This window comes from Dipodomys spectabilis, unplaced genomic scaffold, assembly GCF_019054845.1.
Source record: "Dipodomys spectabilis isolate Male_0828 unplaced genomic scaffold, ASM1905484v1 ptg000329l, whole genome shotgun sequence".
NCBI classification, from domain to species: Eukaryota; Metazoa; Chordata; class Mammalia; order Rodentia; family Heteromyidae; genus Dipodomys; species Dipodomys spectabilis.
In genome coordinates this window covers 5137451-5160446 of record NW_024871006.1, presented here as the reverse complement: position 1 = coordinate 5160446, position 22996 = coordinate 5137451, and the positions used below count along the sequence as shown (strand labels likewise).

At 46.7% G+C, this 22996-nt stretch overlaps 1 protein-coding gene across 3 annotated transcripts in view; it reads left to right on the top strand.

Annotated features, from left to right (window-relative positions):
• Rnf157 (ring finger protein 157) overlaps positions 1-22996 on the top strand; it is a 67359-nt gene that overhangs the window by 7682 nt on the left and 36681 nt on the right. For all 3 annotated transcript variants that reach the window (XM_042702590.1, XM_042702591.1, XM_042702592.1), the window contains exon 2: positions 6817-6935. In XM_042702590.1, coding sequence (XP_042558524.1) covers positions 6817-6935 — 119 coding nt within the window. The remainder of the gene's footprint in view (positions 1-6816; positions 6936-22996) is intronic.

Sequence of the window (22996 nt, the reverse complement as noted above, 5' to 3'; positions counted from 1 at the left end):
TACCACTTGAGCCACAGCGCCACTTCCGGCTTTTTATTTCCTGCTTATGTGGTGCTGAGGAATCGAACCCAGGGCCTCATGCATGCAAGGCAAGCACTCTACCACTGAGCCACCTTCCCAGCCCAGTTCTATATCTCCAATAAACCACTAGAAAACTGGAAGTGGTGCTATGACTCAAGTGGTAGAGTGCTTGCCTTAAGCTGAAGAGCTGAGGGACAGCGCCTAAGCCCAGAGTTCAAGCCCCACAACCCCCCCCCCCCCACACACACACAAAAAAGAGTTTTTTTTTTTTTTGGGTCCGGTCATGAGGCCTGAACTCTGGGCCTGGGCGCTTTCCCTCAGCTCTTCAGCTCAAGGCTAGCTACCACTTGAGCCACAGCGCCACTTTCGGCTTTTTTCTTTTTGCTTATGTGGTGCTGAGGAATCGAACCCAGGGCCTCAGGCATGCAAGGCAAGCGCTCTAACCACTGAGCCACCTTCCCAGCCCGATTTGGACTATTTAAAAAGTTCTCTCTCTCTCTCTCTCTCTCTCTCTCTCTCTCTCTCTCTCTCTCTCTCTCTCTCTCTCTCTCTCTCTCTCTCTCTCCTCTCTCTCCTCTCTCTCTCTCTCTCTCTCTCTCTCTCTCTCTCTCTCTGTCAGTTTTGGGACTTAAGCTTATGTGCTCAAGGCTAGCACTCTACCTCTTGGGCCACAGCTCCACTTCCAGTTTTCTGGTGGTTAAATTAAAGATAAAAGTCTCACAGACTTTCCTGCCCAGGCTGGCTTCAAACTGCAACCCTCAGATCTCAGCTTCTTGAGGAAAACTAACATGAGCCACCAGCACTTGGCATAAAAAGAGTTCTTAACGTATAACCTCAGAAGCACAATCTAATGAGCTTTCTTTTCCTTTCCCTTTCTTCAGTGCTGGGTGTTGAACCCAGGATCTCATGTATGTTAGGCATTCTACTACTGAGCTATACCTTCAGCCCTTAAAAGCATAATCAAAACCAGGCACGGTGGCACTTGCTTGTAATCCTAGCTATTCAAGAGGCTGAGATCTATGGATTGAAGTTCAAAGCCAGCCCAGGCAGGGAAGTCTGTGAGGCTCTTATTTCCAGTTAATCACCAAAAATGTCAGAAGTGGAGCTGTGCCTCAAGTGGTAGAGTACTAGCCTTGAGCAAAAATACTCAGGGACAGAGCCCAGGCTCTGAATTGAAGCCCCTGGACTTGCATCACAATCCCCCCCCCCCCCCCATAATTCATAAAAATAAAAAATGATAAAGTGGACTTCTTTAAAATAAAAACATTGGCTCTTCAAAAGATATGAAGAAGACAATATGTGATCTGGGATTGGTGGCTCATGCCTGTAATCCTTGCTACTCAAGAGGCTGAGATCTGAGGATCTTTCCAGCCAGAGCAGGAAGGTCTATGAGACTCTTATCTTCAGTTAACTACCAAAAAGCTGAGAGTAGGGCTGTGGCTAGAGCACTAGCTCCAGTGTTAGAGCACTAGCTTTGAGCAAAAAACTCAAGGACAGTGCCCAGGATCTTAGTTCAAGCCCCCTGACTGACACAAACACACACATATAAAACTGGAAAGAACCCAGATCTCCACCAGTCAGTGAATGGCTAAACAAAATGTGAGGTATTCATGCAAGGAGAGGTATTCAGTAAGGGTAGGACTATGTTACATAGAACATGATTGAACTTCACGAACATCCTCTGAGGAGAAGCCCAATGCAAGACTGTGTGACTCACCTGTTGATGTATAGCTAGAAGCAGCTCATTTCTAGTTCACGTTTCAGGCTGAGGATGGCAGTAGGAATTAACAGTTAGGCAATTAAGCATGACCAGATGCTTGGGGGCAGCTGGAAATTTTCTTGTGTGTGTGTTCTGGTCCTGGCACTGGAACTAAGAGCCTAGGCACTGTCCCTGCGCCTTTTGCTCAAGGCTAGTGCTCTGTCACTTGAGCCACAGCTCTACTTCCAGCTTTTTGGTGGTTCATTGGAGATGAGTCTCACAGATATTCCTGCCCCTGCTGGGTTGGGACCACAGTCCTCAGGTCTCAGCCTCCTGAATAGCTAGGATTACAGGCGTGAGTCACTGTCGTCCAGATCTGGTTATGTTTTTTTGGTGGGGTTCATCAGTGGTTGGTTAATTTGTTAAGGATTATAAAGCAATGATATTCTGTCATTCTTTTGTTGTTTCTTAGCTTGTATATTCCTATAAGAGAAACTTCTCATCTACTAACTGGTCACCTATTCAGAGGTACAGGTAATATAGGCAAGGAAAAATAAATGCTTAAGATAAATCTCTCTTAGATTTGTCTGCCTGGGCTTGCTTCAAACCTGCATCCTCAGATCTCAGCTTCTTGAGTAGCTAGGATTACAGGTGTACGCCACTGGCACTCAACTTCTGTTTTGGGGTGTGTGTGTGTGTGTGTGTGTGTGTGTGTGTGCGCGCGCGTGTATGTGGGCACTAGTACTGGGGTTTGAACTCAGGGCCTGGGTACTGTCCCTGAGCTGTTTTGCTCAAGGCTAGAAGCTCTACCATTTGGGCCACGGCTCACTTCCAGCTTTTTGCTGGTTAACTAGAGCTAAGTCTCACATCTTACAGACTTTCCTGCCCTAGCTGGCTGCAGTCCTCAGATCTCAGCCCCCTGAGTAGCTAGGACTACAGGTGTGAGCCACCAGCCTGGCAACTTGCTTTAAATTGTTACCCCTTAGCAGGAGAGTCCCCTCCTCTCATGAGGTTAAATCTGCAGGTGGATCTCTGCCCCGTTTTCCTGCCTGCCTGCTCACACGCTGAACTCAAGCTGGACAGCTCCAGACTCCAAACATACCTCTCTCCATTCCACATACTCGTCTATCAGTGAGCCATCCTTCACTACACTTTTTTTGTTTTTTTGGGGGGTCTGGTTGTGTGGCCTGAACTCTGGGCCTGGACACTGTCCCTCAGCTCTTCAGCTCAAGGCTAGTGTTCTACCACTTGAGCCACAGTACCACTTCCAGTTTTTTTTTTTTTCTTTTTGCTTATGTGGTGCTGAGGAATCAAACCCAGGGCCTCATGCATGCAAGGCAAGCGCTCTACCACTGAGCCACCTTCCCAGTCCCTTCAATACACTTTTGTTTTCCAGTGCTGGCAATCAGACCTTGATCTTGTGCATGCTCTACCACTGAGTCACATCCCAGCTAGCCCTTGGTGTTCTGAGGCAGGGCTTGCCAATGTAGCTCAGGCATCATAGCTGCAGACCTGTGCTAGCACACACAGCTAAAGCTGGAGCTTTTCTAATTTCACCTAATGTATAGAAAATACATTTTGCTAAGCTCAGCAGTGAATGATTCACATGAACTTGAAGGCTGCTTTCTACTAAAGGCAGCGAGGCACCTTCCTCTATAAATTATGCACTTGGAAAATAGGGCTAGGCAAGTGCAAGGCATAAATAATTGATAATTAAGCTTTCCTAAGTGGTGAACTACATGCTGCATTACTGCAGATGGTTGCTTGGTGTTGCTGTTTTGATGAGTGACTTCCCAGAGTTCCACAGTGGTTATTCTTGTTTCTAACTTCTGTGTGTGTGTGAGAGAGAGGGGGGAGAGGGAGAGAGGGAGAGAAAGAGAAAGGGAGTGTACTGGGGCTTGAACTCAGGGCCTCACACTCTTGCGTAGCTTTGTTGCGTGACGCTGGTGCTCCTACCGCTTGAACCACACTTCTACTCCTGGCTTTTTTTTGTTGGTTAATTGGAGCTAAAGACTTTCCTGCCTGTAGCCGGGTGCCAGTGGCTCATCCCGGTAATCCTAGCTACTCAGGAGGCTGAGATCTGAGGATCATGGTTCAAAACCAGCCCAGGTAGGAAAGTCCATGGAACTCTTTTTTTTTTTTTTTTTTGGGGGGGGAGAGGTCCGGTCGTGAGGCCTGAACGCTGGGCCTGGGCACTGTCCCTCAGCTCTTCAGCTCAAGGCTAGTGCTCTACCACTTGAGCCACAGTGCCACTTCCGGCTTTTTTTTTTTGCTTATGTGCTTATGTGGTGCTGAGGAATCGAACCCAGGGCCTCATGCATGCAAGGCAAGCGCTCTACCACTGAGCCACCTTCCCAGCCCTCCATGAAATTCTTATCTCCAGTAAACCATCAGAAAACCAGAAAAGGCACTGTAGCTCGAGTCGTAGAGTGCTCGTCTTGAGCTGAGGAGCTGAGGGACAGCGCCCAGGCCCAGAGTTCAAGCCCCATGACCAAAAAAAAAAAAAAAAGACTGTCCTGCATGGGCTGGCTTTGAACCATGATGCTGAGACAGGTATGAGCCACTGTTGCTTAGCCTGTTTCTAACTTTTTTTTTTTTTTTTGGGGGGGGGGGTCAGTCCTGGGGCTGGACCTCGGGACTTGGGCACATCCCTGAGCTGTTTTTGCTCAAGGCTAGCACTCTCATACTGGAGCTACAGATCTTCTTTTGGCATTTTAGTGGTTAATTGGAGTTAAGAGTTTCACACACTTTCCTGCCTGCTCTGGTTTCAAGCTGCAATCCTCAAATCTCAGCCTCCTGAGTAGCTATGATTACAGGTGTGAGCCACCGGCACACCTAGCTACTGTTTTTGCCTTTTTTATTTTTTGGCCAGTCCTGGGGCTTGAACTCAGGACCTGGGCACTGTCCCTGAGCTGCTTTTGCTCAAGGCTAGCACTCTACCACTTGAGCCACAGTGCCACATCAAGCCTTTTCTGTTTATGTGGTATGGAGGAATAAACCCAGGGCTTGATGCATGCTAGGCAAGCACTCTACCTCTAAGCCACCTTCCCAGACCCTGTTTCTAATGTTTGGTGGATAATTTCCAACAGTTCTTCAGTGGTTGACACCATCACTTTCGCAGAATATTTTCCTGATTGTTAGTTTGAGAACTGCCTCACTTTGTGATGAGTGATTTGTGTCCATGTTGTTTAGTTTAATAGGTGTTTCCACACTGATATTCTTTTTTATTCTGTCAGTCATGGGGCTTGAACTCAGGGTCTGGGCACTGTCCCTGACTTTTTTTTTCAAGGCTAGCAGTCTACCACTTTGAGCCACAGCGCCACTTCTGGTTTTCTGGTGGTTAATTGGAGATAAAGGACTTGCCTTGCTGGGCTGGCTTTGAACCATGATCCTCATATCTCAGCCTCCTGAGTAGCTAGGATTACAGGCACGAACCACCAGCACTCCGCTCCATACTGAAATTCTGTGTCTAGAAAAGTAAAAAATATGTTGGGTGTGGTATTACACATCTGCAATCCTAGCATTTAGGAGGCTGAGACAGGAGTATTGTAGCCTGGGCCACATAATAAAATCCTGTCTCTTAAAACAAACAAGATAAATGCAGGAAGGGGTGAAAGAGAAGGAAGGGGTGACATTGTCCAAAAAAAAGTACTCATTACCTGACTTATGAAATGGTAACCCCTCTATACAACACCTTATTAATAACAATAAAATTGCATTATTTTAAAAAACAGGCCTCACAGCTACAAGCCCAGCTGCTTGGAGGTAGAGATGAAGAAAGTTAAGGGTGAAGCCACCCTGGACAAAAAGTTACCGACACCCCATCTCAATCAGTATTCTGAGTATGGTGGTCCAAGCTTTTGAACCTAGGTATGAGGAAGGTATAATACAATTGTCATAGTTCCACTCCACTGGACATGAAATATGAGACCCTATCAGAAAATACCTACAGAAAAAAATGGAATACATGGCTCAAGAGGAGGGTCCTCAGCTCAAACTAGAAAGTGCTGGGAGAAAAAGAAGAAATCAGGGACTGGAATCAGTGGCTCACGCCTGTAATCCTAGCTACTTAGAAAAGCTAAGGATTGCTGCTTGAAGCCAACCTGGGCAGGAAAGTCTGTGAGACTCTTATCTTCAATTAACTAGCAAAAAAAATGGAAGTGGAATTGTGGTTCAAATGGTAGAGTACTAGCCTTGAGTGAAAATCTAAGAGACAGCGCCGAGAAATAAAATACACAAACATGTTCACTAATGGGCATTATGGGTTCTTTTCGTCTTTTGTTTGATGGTATTTATGACAGATCATAATAAACACTCTAGAATTTCAGAAGAAAATGATGATCTATTTTTTATGTTTGTTACCTTGGGTTTTCCTGCTGTGATTTTGTGCCATTGTCCCAAATGAGGGAAAGGTAAATGACCCTGGCATTAGAAATGGATCTAAGCTGTGCACTGATGACTCCTGCCTGTAATCCTAGCTACTCAGGAGACTGAGATCTGAAAATCATGGTTTGAAGCCAGCCTGGGCAGAAAAGTCCCCTTGAGACTCTTTTCACTAATTAACCACCCAAAAACTGGGAGTGGAGCTGTGGTTCAAAAGTGGTAGAGTGCTAGACAGTGCCTAGGCCCTGAGTTCAAGCCCTATGATGAAAGAAAGAAAGAAAGAGAGAGAGAAAAAGAAAGAAAGAAAGAAAGAAAGAGAGAGAGAAAGAAAGAAAGCAAGCAAGAAAGAAAGGAGAAAGGAAGAGATCTATTAATTTGTTTTAAGGCTTAACTTAAAAAAATTGTAAGGGGGCTGGGGAGGTGGCTCAGTGGTAGAGCGCTTGCCTTGCATGCATGAGGCCCTGGGTTCGATGCCTCAGCACCACATAAGTAAAAAGAAAAAAGCCGGAAGTGGCTCTGTGGCTCCAGTGGTAGAGCGCTAGCCTTGAGCTGAAGAGCTGAGGGACAGCGCCCAGGCCCAGAGTTCAGGCCCCACGACCGGACCCAAAAATAAAAAAAAAAATAAATAAAAATTGTAAAAACTCATTATTTTTTTGCTTCATTTAATCCAGTGGCTGCTTGTCTAACTCTTTTTCTGTCTGTGCCCTCCGTAGGCAGCTATTTTGCCAGCCACTTCATCATGGGAGGAGAGAAGTTTGACTCCACACATCCAGAAGGTTACCTGTTTGGCGAGAACAGCGATCTGAACTTCCTGGGGAACAGGCCCGTGGTGGTAGGGCCATAATCTCTTTACTCTCTTTTGGGGTCCAGGGCTAACAGCCCTGTAAAATAAAATTGCATTGGCTGGCCTAGAAAAGTGTGCAAATTGGTGTGAGCTGGGAGGCGCCCTAGGAGCCATGTGTAATAGCCGTGCAGGGCTGAGGGAGCCCCTGGAAAGGCGCTTCAAGCTGGTGACGGGAGCCCACGCTCTCCTAGGGACTCAGATTTCTCCTAAAGTCACCTCTTCAGACAGCCCTCGCTTCTTGTCACTTACCACCAAGGGCCCGTTCGTTTGTCTCTTTCTGTTTATTGTCTGCCCCTCTGTGAAGGTGACGGCTGTGTTTACTGTCCAATGCCAAACCTAAGACAGAGCCCAGTGTACAATGATGAGCCTTAGTAAATATGCACTGGGTGAGTGACTGCAGAGCTCTCTTGGGTCTGTGTTGATATCAGAATATGCTTCAGGCTTTTGTTCAGCTCATCCCATAAACCAACCTGCTCATCCACCCACCTCCTTCCCTCTCTCCATTTCTCCCTTTCTCTCCCTCCCTCCCTCCTTCTCTCCCTCCCTCCCTCCCTCCCTCCCTTCTTTCCTTCTTTCATATCCTTATGCCTCAGCCTCTTAAGTAGCTGGAACTCTAGGCACAGGCTACTGTGCCTGCTCTGTAAACTTGTGTTGAGTCTCTTCTCTGCACTGCATCATGGGGCTGCGGTGTGGCAGTGGCTGCCGGGTGGCTCTTGAGCAGCCCTGTGTGCTTAGGAACATCATGCAGACTCAGACACTGTTTCTACTGTCCACGAAAACCCACCTGGCAGAAGACTTCTTTTTTTTTTTCCTGTGCAGTACTGGGGATAGAACCCATGGCTTTATACATCCTGGGCAAGCATTTGAGGCATGAACTCCATTTCCAGAGCTCAGAGGATGTGTTGTTACTGTCGGTCCATCAGTGAGAGCCCTCCGGTTCCCGGCATGGCAGCAGTTAGTGAGGGCTGTGTGCTGTGTCTGAGGCCTGTTTTGGTGTCTTACGCAGGTTTTTCTCAAAGCCTGTGACTGGGCTGCCTGGCCACAAGCAGTAATGGCTCCATTGCCCCAGAAAATCATCCAGGCCAATGGGGCTGACATAGCAGGTCATCAGAAAAGGCTGGACAGCAGTAGAGCCGCGGCGGCTGGTTCCTATAGAAATTGAGGGTCGGGGAGAGAATGGTTTTGGTGAGGGGAGGACAAGCCGGGGAGTAGAGTTAGGCAATGAAGAATGACTGGGATGACTGGGTGGGTGGGAAAAGAGGATCTCACAGGCAGAGAACAGGCCCCAAAGCATTCATATTTGTTGTGAATCAGCAAGCATTTACTGAGCAACTACTATGTACCAGATACGGTGATGGGTGCTGTAGATAGAGCTGAAAGGAGCTCCTCCCTGGGACAAATAAGGAAACTTGTCTGGCCTGATAGTTAAACAAGATCGCAGAGTTGACCAGGACTCCATTATTTTGAGAGGTTTTCACTCTTTCCCATAGGGAGCATTTATGATTTTAGGCATGAGCAGGAGCTGGAGAAATTGTTTTTTAGGAGACCAGGCTGGTGGTGGGCGTGTCAGCCCCATCTCCTTCTTCTTCCTGAGCCCTCACTAGGCTTCTTCCACACACAGCTGCTCTTCTGCTTCCTGCTTTTTGCTGGTTCATTGGAGATAAGAGTCTCCAGGATGTGTCTGCCCTAGATAGCTTGAGCCTCGGTCCTCAGATCTCAGCCTCCTGCACAGCTAGGATTATAGGTGAGCCACCAGTGCCAGTTTGATGATGATCTTCTAGTGGGCCTTGATTTACCAAATTCTTTGTTGTTGTTGGTTGTCATAGTTTTCTTCTAATTGAGTCTAATCTTGGCTGCAATTGAGAGTTTGAAGTCAGTCTGGGTTACAAAGCAAGACCCTGTCTCAAAATGAAGGGAGGGAGGGAGTGGAAGAGGAGGAGAGGAAGGGAAATATGAATACTGACCACTCTACTACTATTTGACCTTGCTTCTGCTTCCTTAGCCCTGGAGAAGAACTTTCCTTGTTTCAGATAGGGCAGGTAAGAGTTAGCTCCTCCTTATTACATGGGCTTGCCATTTGTGTCAGTTTCTTTCCTGTGATATCAGAAGAGTTCATATATTTACTTTTAAAATCAGCCTTTTCCTGGTTGTAAACATGATTTAAAAATAAGCAAATGTGGGGCTGGGAAGGTGGCTCAGTGGTAGAGCACTTGCCTAGCATGCATGAAGCATGAAGCCCTGGGTTTCATCCCTCAGCACCACATACACAGAAAAAGCTGGAAGTGGCACTGTGGCTTAAGTGGGAGAGGCTGGCCTTGAACTACAGAAGCAGGGACAGTGCCCAGGCCCTGAGTTCAAGCCCCAGGACTGGCAAAAACAAAGAAAAAGAAAAAAATAGTGAGTGCTTCTTTAGCATCGTATTGAGATTTAAGCTGGCTGGCAGACTTTCCCAAAGTGGAGTCACTGTGTTGATGGTCTGTGGAGGCCCGTGAGTGGCTGGGTGCTTCCTCAATGACTAGGTAGCAGCCTTGATCTTAAATTGGAGGCTCTTCTCAGGGAGTATGAACATTGGTGATTTGTTGTTCTGTCCTAGTCATTAAGTATGTTTAATGCTGTGCAGAGAAAACTAAACAAACAAACAAAACAAAAAAAACCATTTAGCCAGGTATGGTGGCACACTCCTATAATCCTAGCACTAGGGAGGCAGAGGTAGAAGAATGGTCAGTCCCAGGCAAGCCTGGGCTGCTTTGTAAGGCCCTATCTTAAAAAACAAACCAAGGGCTGCAGGTGTGGCTCAAGTGGTAGAAGACCTGTATATCTCTGGATTCAAACACCAGTATTGCAAATAATAACAATAAATGAATAAAACCAAAAAGGGCCAGACATGGTGGCTCATGCCTGTAATCCTAGCTCCTTGGGAAGTAGAGGTCTGGAGGATTATGATTTGAAACCAGCTGGAGCAAAAAGTTTGAAAGACCCCATCTCAGCCAATAAAAGCTAGGTGTGATAGCATGTTCCTGTCATCCCAGCCACACAGGAAGTATAAATAGGATCATTTTGATCCCATCTCAAAAATAACCAGCACCAAAAATGAGTTGGAGGTATGGCTAAGCAGTAGAGTACCTGCCAAGCAAGCCCTAGGTCCTGGGTTCGAACCCTAGTACTACCAAGAAAAGAAAAAAAGAAAAGAAAATAGAGTCAGCCAACTCAAATACTACATGGAAATGTACAGGACAAATGTAGCATGCTGCCCCACATGCCATTTAATGATAATAATGGCTAGCAGTTACTGAACAATTCCTAATTTGCCAGACCTGACTGTCCTGTGTGCTTTAAATATGTTACCCCAGTTTGACCTCACAGCCTACTGAGGGAGGTTGTGGTTTCACAGGTGAAGAGCACACACCCCAGGGAGTTTAAATCACAACTACGAAGCCTGTAAGGGATGGAGTGAGGACTTGGACTGGGCAACCTGGCCCCGAGCTGGAGCCACTATGCCCCTTCGGTGAAGGAGTCAAGTGTATTCTGCTTGTATCCTATCTGTGAATCAGTCTGGGTGGGGATTTGGGTAGACATCTAAAGGTAGAAGGGAACAGGAACGGGTGGGGTGTGGTGCTCCTGAGGGAGCATCCCTGGGAGAATGGGTATGCGGGTGTAATTCCATCCACCCAGCTGACCTCTGGGTATCGCTGTGACTGCTCTTCATGCTTCCTTAGGGACAGGCCCCAACTAAGGGTTGACATGAAGCTTGAGTTCTGAGGAACTGACTTCCACTCTCAAGTGACAGGGCTGGTGTCAGCAAGTGGGCATCAGGTTACAGAGCAGAGAGGACAGCCTTTTAAAGCCATCTAGCAGCACACAGCAAGAGAGGCTGGGCAGAGAAACCAGCCAAAATGAACTGTCATATTAAAACATAAATGCCATAGACTTCCTGGCTCCTACGACTTGTGGTAGGTATTGCCCATCATTTCCGATGGAGCACACTAGAAAGCAGATCATTCCACCAAGTAGCACGACAGATCTGTCAGTATAATCCGTCATAGCAATTGTGTGTGTGTGTGTGTGCGTGCACGTGTGTGCATGCATACGTATGTATGTGTGTGTGTGCATGCGTGTGCGTGGGGGGGGGCACGCGCACGGGTGCCAAAGCTTGGACTCAGGACCTGGGTGCTGTCCCTGATCTCTTTTGTTCAAGACTAGCTCTCTAGCACTTGAGCCACAGCTTCACTTCCAGCCTTTTTTGGTAACTTAGAGGATAAGAGTCTCCCAGACTTTTCCTGCCCCAGCTAGCTCTGAACTGCAATACCCAGATCTCAGCCTTCTAAGTAGCTGGGATTACAGGCATGAGCTACCTGTGCCCAGCTTCATCACAGCAACTTCATTATCAAGTCTTCAAGGTCAGATCTAAAGAAACTCGAGTCTGTGTATGTCCAGAAAGACAGGTGAAGAGCATGAGAGGCGCAATGTCAAGTTTTATTTATATCTTGCCATGAAGCGCGCTGTTGCCTTGATATACCAGACACCAGGCTCTCACTTTACAGGTGGGATGGTTCTGACATTGGAGGAACGAAGTGCTTGGAAGATGCCTGCAGGCTGCTGGATGGAAACCAGCGTGGAGCAGTGATAGCCGGCTGGCCACCATTTCCCAGTCTGTTATTTCTGTACCCACTGGGGCCATGGGTGGAGGAAGTCTGCACTGGTCTTGGGTAGGGACTGAACCAGGGCTTCATGCATACTAGGCACGTGATCTACCACTGAACTCCCCACCGGCCGTACACACGCTGGTTGTGAGTGCAGGTTTTTGTTTTGTTCTGTTTTAGGCGTGGTCTAGTTATAGCCCAGACAGACTACCTGCAAGCTTGAGATCCTCTCACCTCAGCTCCCCAAGTGCTGGGATTATAAATGTGTGCCACTGTATCAGGCCACTGCTGCTAATCTTCCTCTGCATCCTCTTCCTCCCCACTTCTTCTCCCTCTCTGAGTAATGTACTGATGAGCTGAGGTCATAACACAAAACACAACCACCCCATCATCATGCATGTGAGCCAAAAAAGAACCACATGCCTGGCTTCTTTAAACATTTTTTGTTGTTGTTGTTGTTGTTGTTTTTTGGATGTGGGGCTTGAACTCTGGGCCTGAGTGCTGTCCCTCAGCTCTTCAGCTCAAGGCAAGCGTTCTACCACTTGAGCCACAGCACCACTTCCGGTTTTCTGGTAGTTAATTGGAGATAAGAGTCTCACGGACTTTCCTGCCCAGGCTGGCTTTGAACAGAGATGGTAAGATTTCAGCCTCCTGAGTAGTTAGGATTGCAGGTGGGAGCCACTGGCGCCTGGCTTTTTTTTTTTAAACAAGGCTGGAGTTCTGTCACTTGAACCAGGCTTCCACATCTGGCTTTTTGCTGGTTAATTGTAGATAAGAGTCTCACGGACTTTTCAGTCCAGGATGGCTTCAACCCATGATCCTCAGATCCCAGCCTCCTGAGTAGCTAGGATTACAGGAATGAGCCACCAATGCTGGGCTTCCTCATTGAGTTAGGTCTTGTTTTGTTAAGATAAATTACTAAGGCTCTAAGTAATTTAGAAGCTTAGTGAACTTAGGATTGACATTCTGTCAAGCAATGCCTTGATTCCTCTTGCTGTTTGGAACAAGTTTACCTCCTTCCTCCCATCTTAGAGGGAAAGCCACTGAGTTTTAGTCTAACTCCGCCCAGCCCACTTCATCTGTGGCATTCTATAGCAGGCCCAGTGGCCCAGCCTTCTCTGCCTCATGCTTCTTGCACCCAGGCTGTGCCCCTGGCGATACTGGTAAGAACTGAATGTGTACAGTAAACCTTACTTCTCTTTCTGCTGAGACAGACTCAGATCCTGTTTCTATAAGCGGTATGCTGTATTCACTGGGTGCCAGGGGCACGTCTGTCATAGGGCTAGGTAGATGCAGCGGCTGCAGGCTTGTGCAGAATGACAGCACCAGGCTAAGTGAGCAGGGCACCCAGGGCAGAGCCTCAGGTTGCATCCTCTTGATGCCAGCTACAATGATCTACCTTTAAAAATGGTGGATTCAAGCTGGGTTCCAGTGGCTCATGCTTATAATCCTAACTATTCAAGAGGCTGAGATCTGAGGATCATAGTTCAAAGCCAGCCCAAGCAGGAATGTCTGTGAGAGTCTTATCTCCAATTAAACACCAGAAAACCAGAAGTGGCACTGTGGCTCAAGTGGTAGAGCACTCGCCTTAAGCTGAAGAGCTCAAGGACAGTACCCAGGCCCAGAGTTCAAGACCATGACTAACAAAAAAGAAAATGAAAAATAAATTTTGAAGCTGGGCGCCATTGGCTCATGCCTGTAATCCTAGCTACTCTGGAGGCTAAGACCTGAGGATCATGGTTCAAAGCCAGCCCAGGCAGGAAACTCCATGAGACTCTTATCTCCAATAAACCACTCAGAAAACTGGAAGTGCCACTGTGGCTCAAGTGGTAGACCACTAGCCTTGAGCTGAAGAGCTGAGGGACAACACTGAGGCCCAGAATTCAAGCCCCATGACCAACAATTAATTAATTAATTAATTCTGGATTCAGTACTGGGTATAGCACTGCTTGCTTGTAACCCTAGCTAATCAGGAGGTGGAGGTCTCAGGCCAGCCCAAGCAAAAGAAAAATGAGAGTGTGGCTCAAGCAGTAGAGTGCTTACCTAGCAAGTTTGGCATCCCAAGATCAAACCCCAGTAACTCCAGAAAAGAAGAAAGAAACCCTAGATTTAATATGAATATGACCTGCTTTTAACAACCTGAGAGTAGAAGAAAGTCCAGACTGCAAATGAGCTCCTGTGAAGAAGGAATTCACACTTTGTAAATGGCTTAGAGCTTCAGCGGATGCTGTTTAACAGCTTTAAAAATATGACATTCTTATGCAGTCTCCTTCTTTTAGCCTCTCCCCATTTGGGGCACCTGCTCAGCTGCTCAGTTGAACTCAAGGCCTAGGTGCTGTCCCTGAGCTTTTTTTTTTTTTTTTTTTCCTAAAGGCTAGCTCTCTACCACTTGAGTCACAGCTCCATTTCCAGCTTCTTGGTAATTTATTGGAGATAATCTCATCAGGCTATCAGGCTGGGTGGCTCATGGCTGTAATCCTAGCTACTCAGGAGGCTGAGAGCTGAGGATCACGGTTCAAAGCCAGCCTGGGCAGGAATGTCCATGAGACTCTTACCTCCAATTAACCACCAGAAAACCAGAAGTGATGCTGTGGCCTAAGCGGTAGAGTGCTAGCCTTGAGCTGAAGTGCTGAGGGACAGCGCCCAGGCCCAGAGTTCAAGCCCCATAACTGACAAAAAAAAAAAACTCACAGACTTTGCTGATGGGCTGGATTTGTACTGGGATCCTCAGATCTCAGCCTCTTGAATAGTAGGCATGGTACACCCGCACCCGACTTGGTCTTTTTTTTTTTGTCGGTGGTGGGGCTTGAACTCTGGGCCTGGGCACTGTCCTTGAGCATTTCAGTTCAAGGTGAGAGTTCAACCACTTGAGCCACAGCATCACTTCCGGTTTTCTGATGGTTAACTGGAGATAAGAGTCTCATGGACTTTCTTGCCTGGTCTGGCTTTAAACTGCAATCCTCAGATCTCAGCCTCCTTAGTAGCTAGGATTACAGACATGAGCCATCGACACCTGCCTTCTTGTCTTAATTTGACTTCTGTACTATTGTGAAGACAGCCTTCCTTCCTTCCTTCCTTCCTTCCTTCCTTCCTTCCTTCCTTCCTTCCTTCCTTCCTTCCTTCTTTCCTTCCTTCCTTCCTTCCTTCCCTCCTTTCCTTCCTTCCTTCCTTCCTTCTTTGCTCCTTTCCTCCCTTCCTCCCCTCCTTCCTTCCTTCCTCCCTCCCTCCCTCCCTCCTTCCCTCCCTTTCTTCCTTGATTTCTTCCTTCTTTCCTTCTGTTCTCTTTCTCTCCTTTCTTTCATTCCTCCTTCCCTTTTCTTTTCCTCCTTCCCTCCCCCTCTCTCTTTCTTCCTTTCTCTCTCTCTTTCTCTCCTTCCTTTCCTTCTTTCCCCACTCCTCTTCTCTTCCTTCCCTCCTCCTCTCCTCCTTCCTTCCTTTTTTTTCTTTCTCTTTCTTTCCTTTCTATTCCTTCCTTCCTTTCTTCTTTCTGGGGCTTGAACTCAGGGCCTCATGCTCTCACTTGGATTTTTCACTAGAATCTGGCACTGTACCACTCGAGCCACGCCTCTCCTTTCAGCTTTTGGTGGTGAGTTGGAGATCAGAGTCTCTGCACCTTCTTGCCAGTGCAAGCTTCATATTTCAGCCTCCTGAGTAGCTAGGATTCCAGGCACGAGCCACCAGTGCCTGGCTGGGTTTGCTTTTTGACCTTTTAGATGCTCTGCTGTCCTTTCAATAGCACCGGGGCCCAGATGTACAGCGAGATCTCCATGCGCGCTGCGCCTCTGTGCCCTGTCCCACAGCTATTCAGACCTGCAGGTGGAGAAGCAGTCCTCTCTGACTCAAGTTTTCTACCAAACTTCACCTCAGAATCTGGTCACTAACTCCATACAGCTCTAACTTAGAGTATAAACTGTGCCTAAGCAACGTAGTGCCTGGCAGACAAAGAAATGAGTAACAATGCAAATGGTTGAGATAGGACACGACTTTTTCCTTTGGTAAGGTGTTTTCAGTATAATTAGTAGTAGCTGAAAGAATCCTCTTTGACAAGTACCTTGGCCTCAGATTTACTGCCAGGCTCTTTGTGGCCCTCTTTCACCCCTCCCTTCGTGTCTGCCTGGAGCTGTGCAGACAGCCTGAGCGGGTCCCACCATTTGGAAAACCATCACTATTGCACTGGATACAAGCAATGCAGTGTGCCTTCAAACCACATCTGACAGCAGGAAGCATGTCCTGTCAGAATTGAAGCTTTTACTGTGCATAGTGGCTCAAGCCTGTAATCCCAGAACTGGGGAAGTAGAGACAGCAAGAATACAAGTTCAAGGCCAGCTAGTGCTACACAGTAAGACCTTGTCTCAAAAAAAGAAGGAAAGAAAATGAAAAGAAACTACAGCTTTTTTTTTAGCATAACAAAACTTTCTTATTAGTCTATATTCAGTCAGTATTTTCTTCTATTGCCAAAGTTCATGTAAAATGGAAGGCACTCTAACCAGGTCTAGTGTGCAGTCACAGGAGTGGATCTAGGCCATCTCTGTAGGAACCATTTAAAGTAAGAGTTCTTTATCTTTGGATTTCAGTTAGCTGCTTCACATCTCACTAAAAGTGTCTGCTTCCAGGAGCTTTCAGTGATGCCTGAAGAACGATCCCAGGCTGTAGAGAATTCACTGTCCCTCCCATGCAATACACGCTGACCACCACTGCTATTCCACACTTGGCAGGTGGGTATATGGTGTTCTGCATGGCTCAGATGAGGTTATTTGGTTATCTTACTTAAGAATTGGGACGACTAGGCTGGGCACAGTAGTTCATGTCTGTAATTCCAGGGAAGCAGAGATCAACAGGACCACAGTACTGGGCTGGCTTGGGAAATCAGTGAGTCCCCACCTCAATCAATAAGCCAGACATGGTGATTCATGCCTACAGTCTCAGCTGTGGAATAGACTATAAGCAGAAGGATTACCATATGAATAACTTGACCCTACCTGAAAAATTACTAAATCAAAAAAAGGCTAAGGGTGTGGTTCAAGTGGTAGAGTACTTGCCTAGCAAGATACTCCAATAATATATCCTCATCCTCCCCTTCCCCTCTCCCCCAAAGAAGAGAAGAATTGGAAAATCTGTGACTGTCATTCTGGAAAGAACAGGAATGATCTGCATGGTTTTTCAGGGCCTGGGATGCTCGGGGGTTGACTACAAGGGCATCGTGATGGGGAGCACATGTCCCTTATCTTAGACGGAATTGCGCAGTTTGTCCACCAAAATTCATAGCACTGTACCCAGAAAGGAGACATTTACTGTCTATAGTTATATTTTAATGAACACAGAAAGGAGGGGTGGTTAATAGAGAGGCCTGGTTTCCACAGAGCCTCAGGAGTGTCTGTGACATGTCCCATGCATTGTCCATTAGCTGTGGGGGCCGGATGGGAAGGGAGCCACTGACCAGGTCTCAAGCAGAGCAGGTGTGGTAGCCTGAGTCTCCTTGTATACAGCATGGCTGGCCGGAAGATGGCTGGCCCGGAAGCTGTCTCAATAAGGCCTTTGTTTTCTTTTTTGTTAGATACAAGGGTCTTAGACAAAAGAAGAACTTACTTAGCTCTCACTGGCCCATCTCCTTTCCGATGGTAAATCAAGAACCCACACAGCCTATGGGTCCCTGGGGTAGGAGTTTATAAGTGTCTGGGGGGGTCTGAGTTCTCAGGAGGCTAAATTCCAGTAGAGATTTGCAGCTGTTCTCCAGGGGCCCAACAAAGAAAAGTGTATCCTAATTGTTTCTACTCCAAGTGCCTTGGGATTTATAGATAAGAGGTCCTTATTGCGTGGCTTTTATTTTTCACTTGTATATTCTGTTCTCCAGGCATTCACTGTGGCATTCCTAATAGGCTCCTTTAAGATAAGCTATTATTGGGCTGGGAAGGTGGCTCAGGGGTAGAGCGCTTGCCTTGCATGCTCAAGGCCCTGGATTCCATTCCTCAGCACCACATAAGCAAAAAGAAAAGAGCCGGAAGTGGCGCTGTGGCTCAAGTGGTAGAGTGCTAGCCTTGAGCTGAAGAGCTGAGGGACAGTGCCCAGGCCCAGAGTTCAGGCCCCACGACTGGACCCAAAAAAAAAAAACAAAAACAAGATAAGCTATTATTTGTCATAACCTGTGTTTTCATAGTTATTTTATGCCCTTTCAGAACATTTGTTGTTTGGCGGTGGTGGTCATGGGGCTTGAACTCAGGGCCTGGGCACTGTCCCTGAGCTTTTTCCGCTCAAAGATAATGTTCTACCACTTTAAACCACAGTGCCACTTCTGGTTAATTGGAGACAATAGTCTCATGGAATTTTCTGCCCAGGCTGTCTTCGAACTGCGATCCTTAGATCACAGTCTCCTGAGTAGGTAGGATTACAGGTGTGTACCACCAGCGCCTGGCTTTCAGAATATTTTTATTTGATCTCAGTCACCCTATGAGCCAGACAGGGGCTGGGAATCCCATTTTACACTGATGCCAGAGCATTAAATTGCCTCCCAGCAGGTTGTATATCCGGGCAGTGGGAGGGAGGCCTTGATTTTCCTGCCTCTGCTGTCACACGCATGTTATTAGGTCACCTCACTTTCTTTCTCCAGTCCAGCCACAGCTCACTGGCAGGACCAGGTCTTAGCTTGAGAAATATGCTGGTTGAGCTGAACTGCTCCACAAATCCTTAATTTAAAAAAAAAAATCTCTCAGTAGGCTATATTTTCCTTTTTCTTTCTTTTTTTTGGGGAGGGGTGGGGTTGGAGGCACCAGTCAGTTGTGTATGTAGTCTGAGGGGCAGAGCTCTGCTTTCCAGCCCAGCACTGGATCACACACGGTGCTTTTCTGAAGATCTTGTCATCTGTGCATTGTTCGCCCACACCTGCTTCTGCATCTTTGCACTTATGGCTCAGGATGGGACAAAAAATGGCTCTGATATGGGTTGTGTTTGCTCTTCAGTGCCACACCCCAGATGAGCCCACACACAGCACACAGAGCCCGATAGAAAGAGGGAGGGGAGGGAGGCGTGCGGCATTCTCCCAGAGGAAGGAGAGGACTGCTCAGGAAAGCCTCCGTGCCCTACAACAAGCTGCGCAAGCCCACACTTTCTGGTTTGCTGGGGTGTTCAGCAGATAAAAACATGTGGGTTGCAGGAATTTCCTCGAAGTTTCTTTGAAACATACTGAAACCACAAATATGAACTCTCACCTCTGTTTCCTGTTGTCATTGATGCCCCATTTTACAGGAAACTGTCCTTGCTGGGGTTGTGTTTTAAAGAAAAACTTGGTTAATTTTTCTGCTTTTTATTTTCTCCTCTCTCTCTCTCTCTCCCTCCCCTCCCCCCTTGTCAATTGTGGGGCTTGAACTCAGGGCCTGAGTGCTATCCCTGGGCCTCTTTGTGCTCAAGGCTAGTGCTCTACCATTTCAGCCACAACACTACTTTCTGGCTTTTGAGTGGTTAATTGGAGATAAGAGTTTGGACTGTGATCCTCAGATCTCAGCCTCTTGAGTAGCTAGGATTACAGGTGTGAGCCACCAGCGCCTGGCTTTTCTCTTACTATTTTAGACAAGGTCTCACTGTAGTCCAGGTTGGCTGTAACGCTTGGAATCCTCCTGCCTCTGCTTCCAGTGTGTCAGTGCTGAGATTACAGGGGTGCACGAAGACACTTGGCATTTTTATGCTTTTTAAGAGATGCATAGAGAAGCTAGGTGCTGGTGGCTCACGTCTATAATCCTAGCTACTCTGGAAGCTGAGATCTGAGGATCAGGGTTCAAAGCTCAGGCATTAAACTGCCAACGTGTGTGTTATACAGCTTTTTTTTAAAATTTAGCTGCAGAGTATGCAGGTTGTTATAACTGTCCTGTTGTGTCATTAGTTAGGTTGCTAATATCTTCCATGCCCCATTTATAACCTGACTTCATCATTGGCCAGTATGTGCGGGAAGTTTGAATCGTTTTTACTACCTGTTTCAACTGACAGTGGCGGCTGCCTCTCTGAGCATATTCTTCCCAACAGATAAGACAGCTCAGAATCTCCTTGAAAGTGGATTCTTGTTTGTGAGTGGATGACGAGTCTCCTGACCAGATGGGGTCAGATGTGCAGTATGGAGGAAGGGCTGCCTGCCTGCCTGTGCAGAGTGGTTCCCACCATTGGTCATTATTTACCATTGCTGGAGGGGAGAGGCGACTATGTGTGCTTTACTGAAGTGCTGCTTTCTCTCTTTAGCTCCACCTCAGATGAGCTGCATTTAGGCAGAATTCTTCACAACTAAAAGCGGCCCATCTTCAGAAGGGCAGTTTTTATTTTAGAAGCACAGTGTGACAGTATGGTTTGGATCTGAGAAGAAAGGAGGCCCCTTACGGGGACCTAGAAGTGGAAGGGTTTCAGTTGTCAATACTATGTGTACACATGTGACGTCAGAGTGGTCCTGAGATCTCAGGCCACACCCCAGCCTGAAGAAGAGGGAAGAGAAAACAGGGGTACTGTGCTCAGTAAGCAAGATCCATGCAGTTCTAGGATGTGTGTTTTTCCCCACATTCATTGTGGCGTAGGCCCTGGAGCTTACATAACTAGCATTCTACTCTTTGAGCCATGCCTCCAGCTCTGTCTTTTGCTGGTTGTTTTGGAAATGGAGTCTGGCACACTTTTCTTCCTGGGTTGGCCTCAAACGGTGATCCTCCTAGCTAAGGATTACGGGTGTGAGCTACCAGCACCTGGCTTTCCCACACTCCTCTTGACATCTTAGGTGAACAGACAGAATTGCTTAATTGGACAGTTGCTCAATATAATTACTTAATTAAATATTTTGGAAAAGATCAACATTAACTGTGATGTCATGTAGCCATGACATTGGTCCAGTGACTTCCTACCAGGAAACCTTGAAGACTATTAATACACTGCCTTTTTTGATGGATTTCTTTGGTAGCCAAGTCAACACAAAACATTTTTGTGTTCAAGGTCATCTTGTGATACCTTGTTTATATGTTCTTCATATCTTTGGTATGAATGGAAAAAAAGTCATCCTGTCAGCTTTGTAAATACTTGTCTTTTTAATGTGATCAGCTTCTTCCAAGGACTGGATGGGAAATTAATAAAAAACATAGATCAGGCATGATAGTCTGTCTCAGGGCTGCAGCTGGTTAAATACGCAAATCTGTGTTCACATCACAGGACAGAGAGTTAAGAAAATGTCCGAATGCATCAGCAGTGTAAAATCAGCCTCTGATAAGTAAGCTTTGGACACATTACTATCTGAGAGGAGAAGCAGAGACTAGAAGAAAAACAAGGCATCAGATATGAAGTTTGAATATAAAAGTATAATGTGAAATATAAAAGTCCTAAAAACTGCCAGCCACCAGTGATTCATGCCTATAATCCTAGCTACTCAGGAGGCTGACATTTGAGGTTCAAGGTTTGAAGCCAGCCCAGGCAGGATAGTCTGTGAGACTCTTTTTTTTTTTTCGGTTGGTTGTGGGGCTTGGGTGCTGTCCCTGCGCTTTTCAGCTCAAGGCAAGTGCTCTACCACTTGAGCCATGGCACCACTTCCAGTTTTCTAGTGGTTTATTGGAGATAAGAGTTTCATGGACTTTCCTGCCTGGGCTGGCTTTGAACCGCAATCCTCAGATCTCAGCCTCCTGAGTAGCTAGGATTACAGGCATGAGTCTCCAGCACCCGGGGTGCCAGTGAGACTCATCTCCAAAGCAGGAAGTGGTACAGTGGCTCAAGTGGTAGAATGCTAACCTTGAGCAAAAGAAGTTCAGGGACAGTGCCCAGGCTGAGTTCAAGCCCCAGTACTGGGGGAAAAAATGTCATAAAAACTACTTTATATAGAGTCATGAATAGGTGATTAATATGATCCAGATGTTGGGTTTCCATAGTAACTTTTTGTATGTCTATCACGTGCATGTGCATTTGTGTTGTATGTGTGTGTTTGCATGTATTTGCTGGTCCTGGGGCTTGAACTCAGGCCCTGGATGCTGTCCCTCCCTTGGTACCATGATCTTCAGATCTCAGCCTCCTGGGTAGCTAGGGTCAGGCGTGAATTTCCGGCATCCAGCCAGCTGTGCTTTTCTTTTTGGTTGGTCGTGTGGGTTGAACTCTGGGCCTGGGCGCTGTCCCTGCACTCTTCAGCACAAGGCGAGCACTCTACCACTTGAGCCATAGCGCCACTTCTGGTTTTCTAGTGGTTTGTTGGAGATAAGAGTCTCATGGAATTTCCTGCCCAGGCTGGCTTTGAACCATGATCCTCAGATCTAAGCCTCCTGAGTAGCTAGGATTACAAGCATGAGCCACTGGTGCCTGGTGTACTTTTCTAAATGCCCCCCACATACGATTTTTGGCTCCTGTTTAGTTTGAGAACTGCACACTTAGAGGCTGACTGTGTAAGTGGAGCAAAGAACCCCACAGGCAAGCTCTTGGTTACCTTGTCCATGTGCATAAGCACACACCCTGCACTTCCCAGTGCCCCATCTGGAGCTGCTCAGTGTAGACTCTTTGCAATGATGATGTCCTGTTCCCAAGGTGGACCTAAAAATGGAAATGGTTTTAGTCAGGAACCTATGGCTTATACCTGTCTGATCCTCATCACTCAGGAGACAGATCTGAGAATTATAGTCCAAAGCCAACTAGGGCATGAATGTCTTGTGAGATTTTTACCACTAATTAACTACTAAAAAGCCAGAAGTGCAGGTGTGACTCAAGTGGTAGAGCACCAGCCTTGAGCTGAGAAATTTAAGGGACAGTACCCAGACCCTGAGTTCAAGCTTCAGGACTGGCACACACACACACACACACACACACACACACACACAAATTGAATGGTTTCTATTAACTAAAGAAAGGCCAGAATATTATGATTAAATGAAATAGTCCCAAATAAAGAGAAATAAACCATACACAAAATATATAGTACCAATGCTTTGAGAATTGACAGGGATGTAACCTCATGGTTCACACTTATACATGCTGCCTGAGTGTGATCTGGCATGACTCAAATGCCAAAGGATAGAAAATGAGAAAATGATGTGCTGTTAGAAAGCTTTTTATTGAAAATAATAATTTGTTTTTATGAGTGGTTATAGTCTTTTTATATAGACTATGAGAAATTACCCAATAATTTAGAAGTGGAGTACTGTTCTCATTTCATACACTGTGATCATATTTTTAAGAAAGGTTAAAAACAATCCATAACCTAGGGTTGCTGTTTACATGTGTACATAAGCATGCTCACAATGTGTGTGTGGTCGGCTGAGTGTAAACCTGCAGTTCCAACTTTAGGCACCAGGTGGCACTTGGCTCATGCAGAGCGCACATTCAGGAAGTTAGGAATGCGAGGAACCTGGAAGCTAAGGAGAAACAGCAGAGCTCTGAGCCTTGCCCCGCAGGCTCCCAGCGACCACTTGAAGCAGCCTTTCA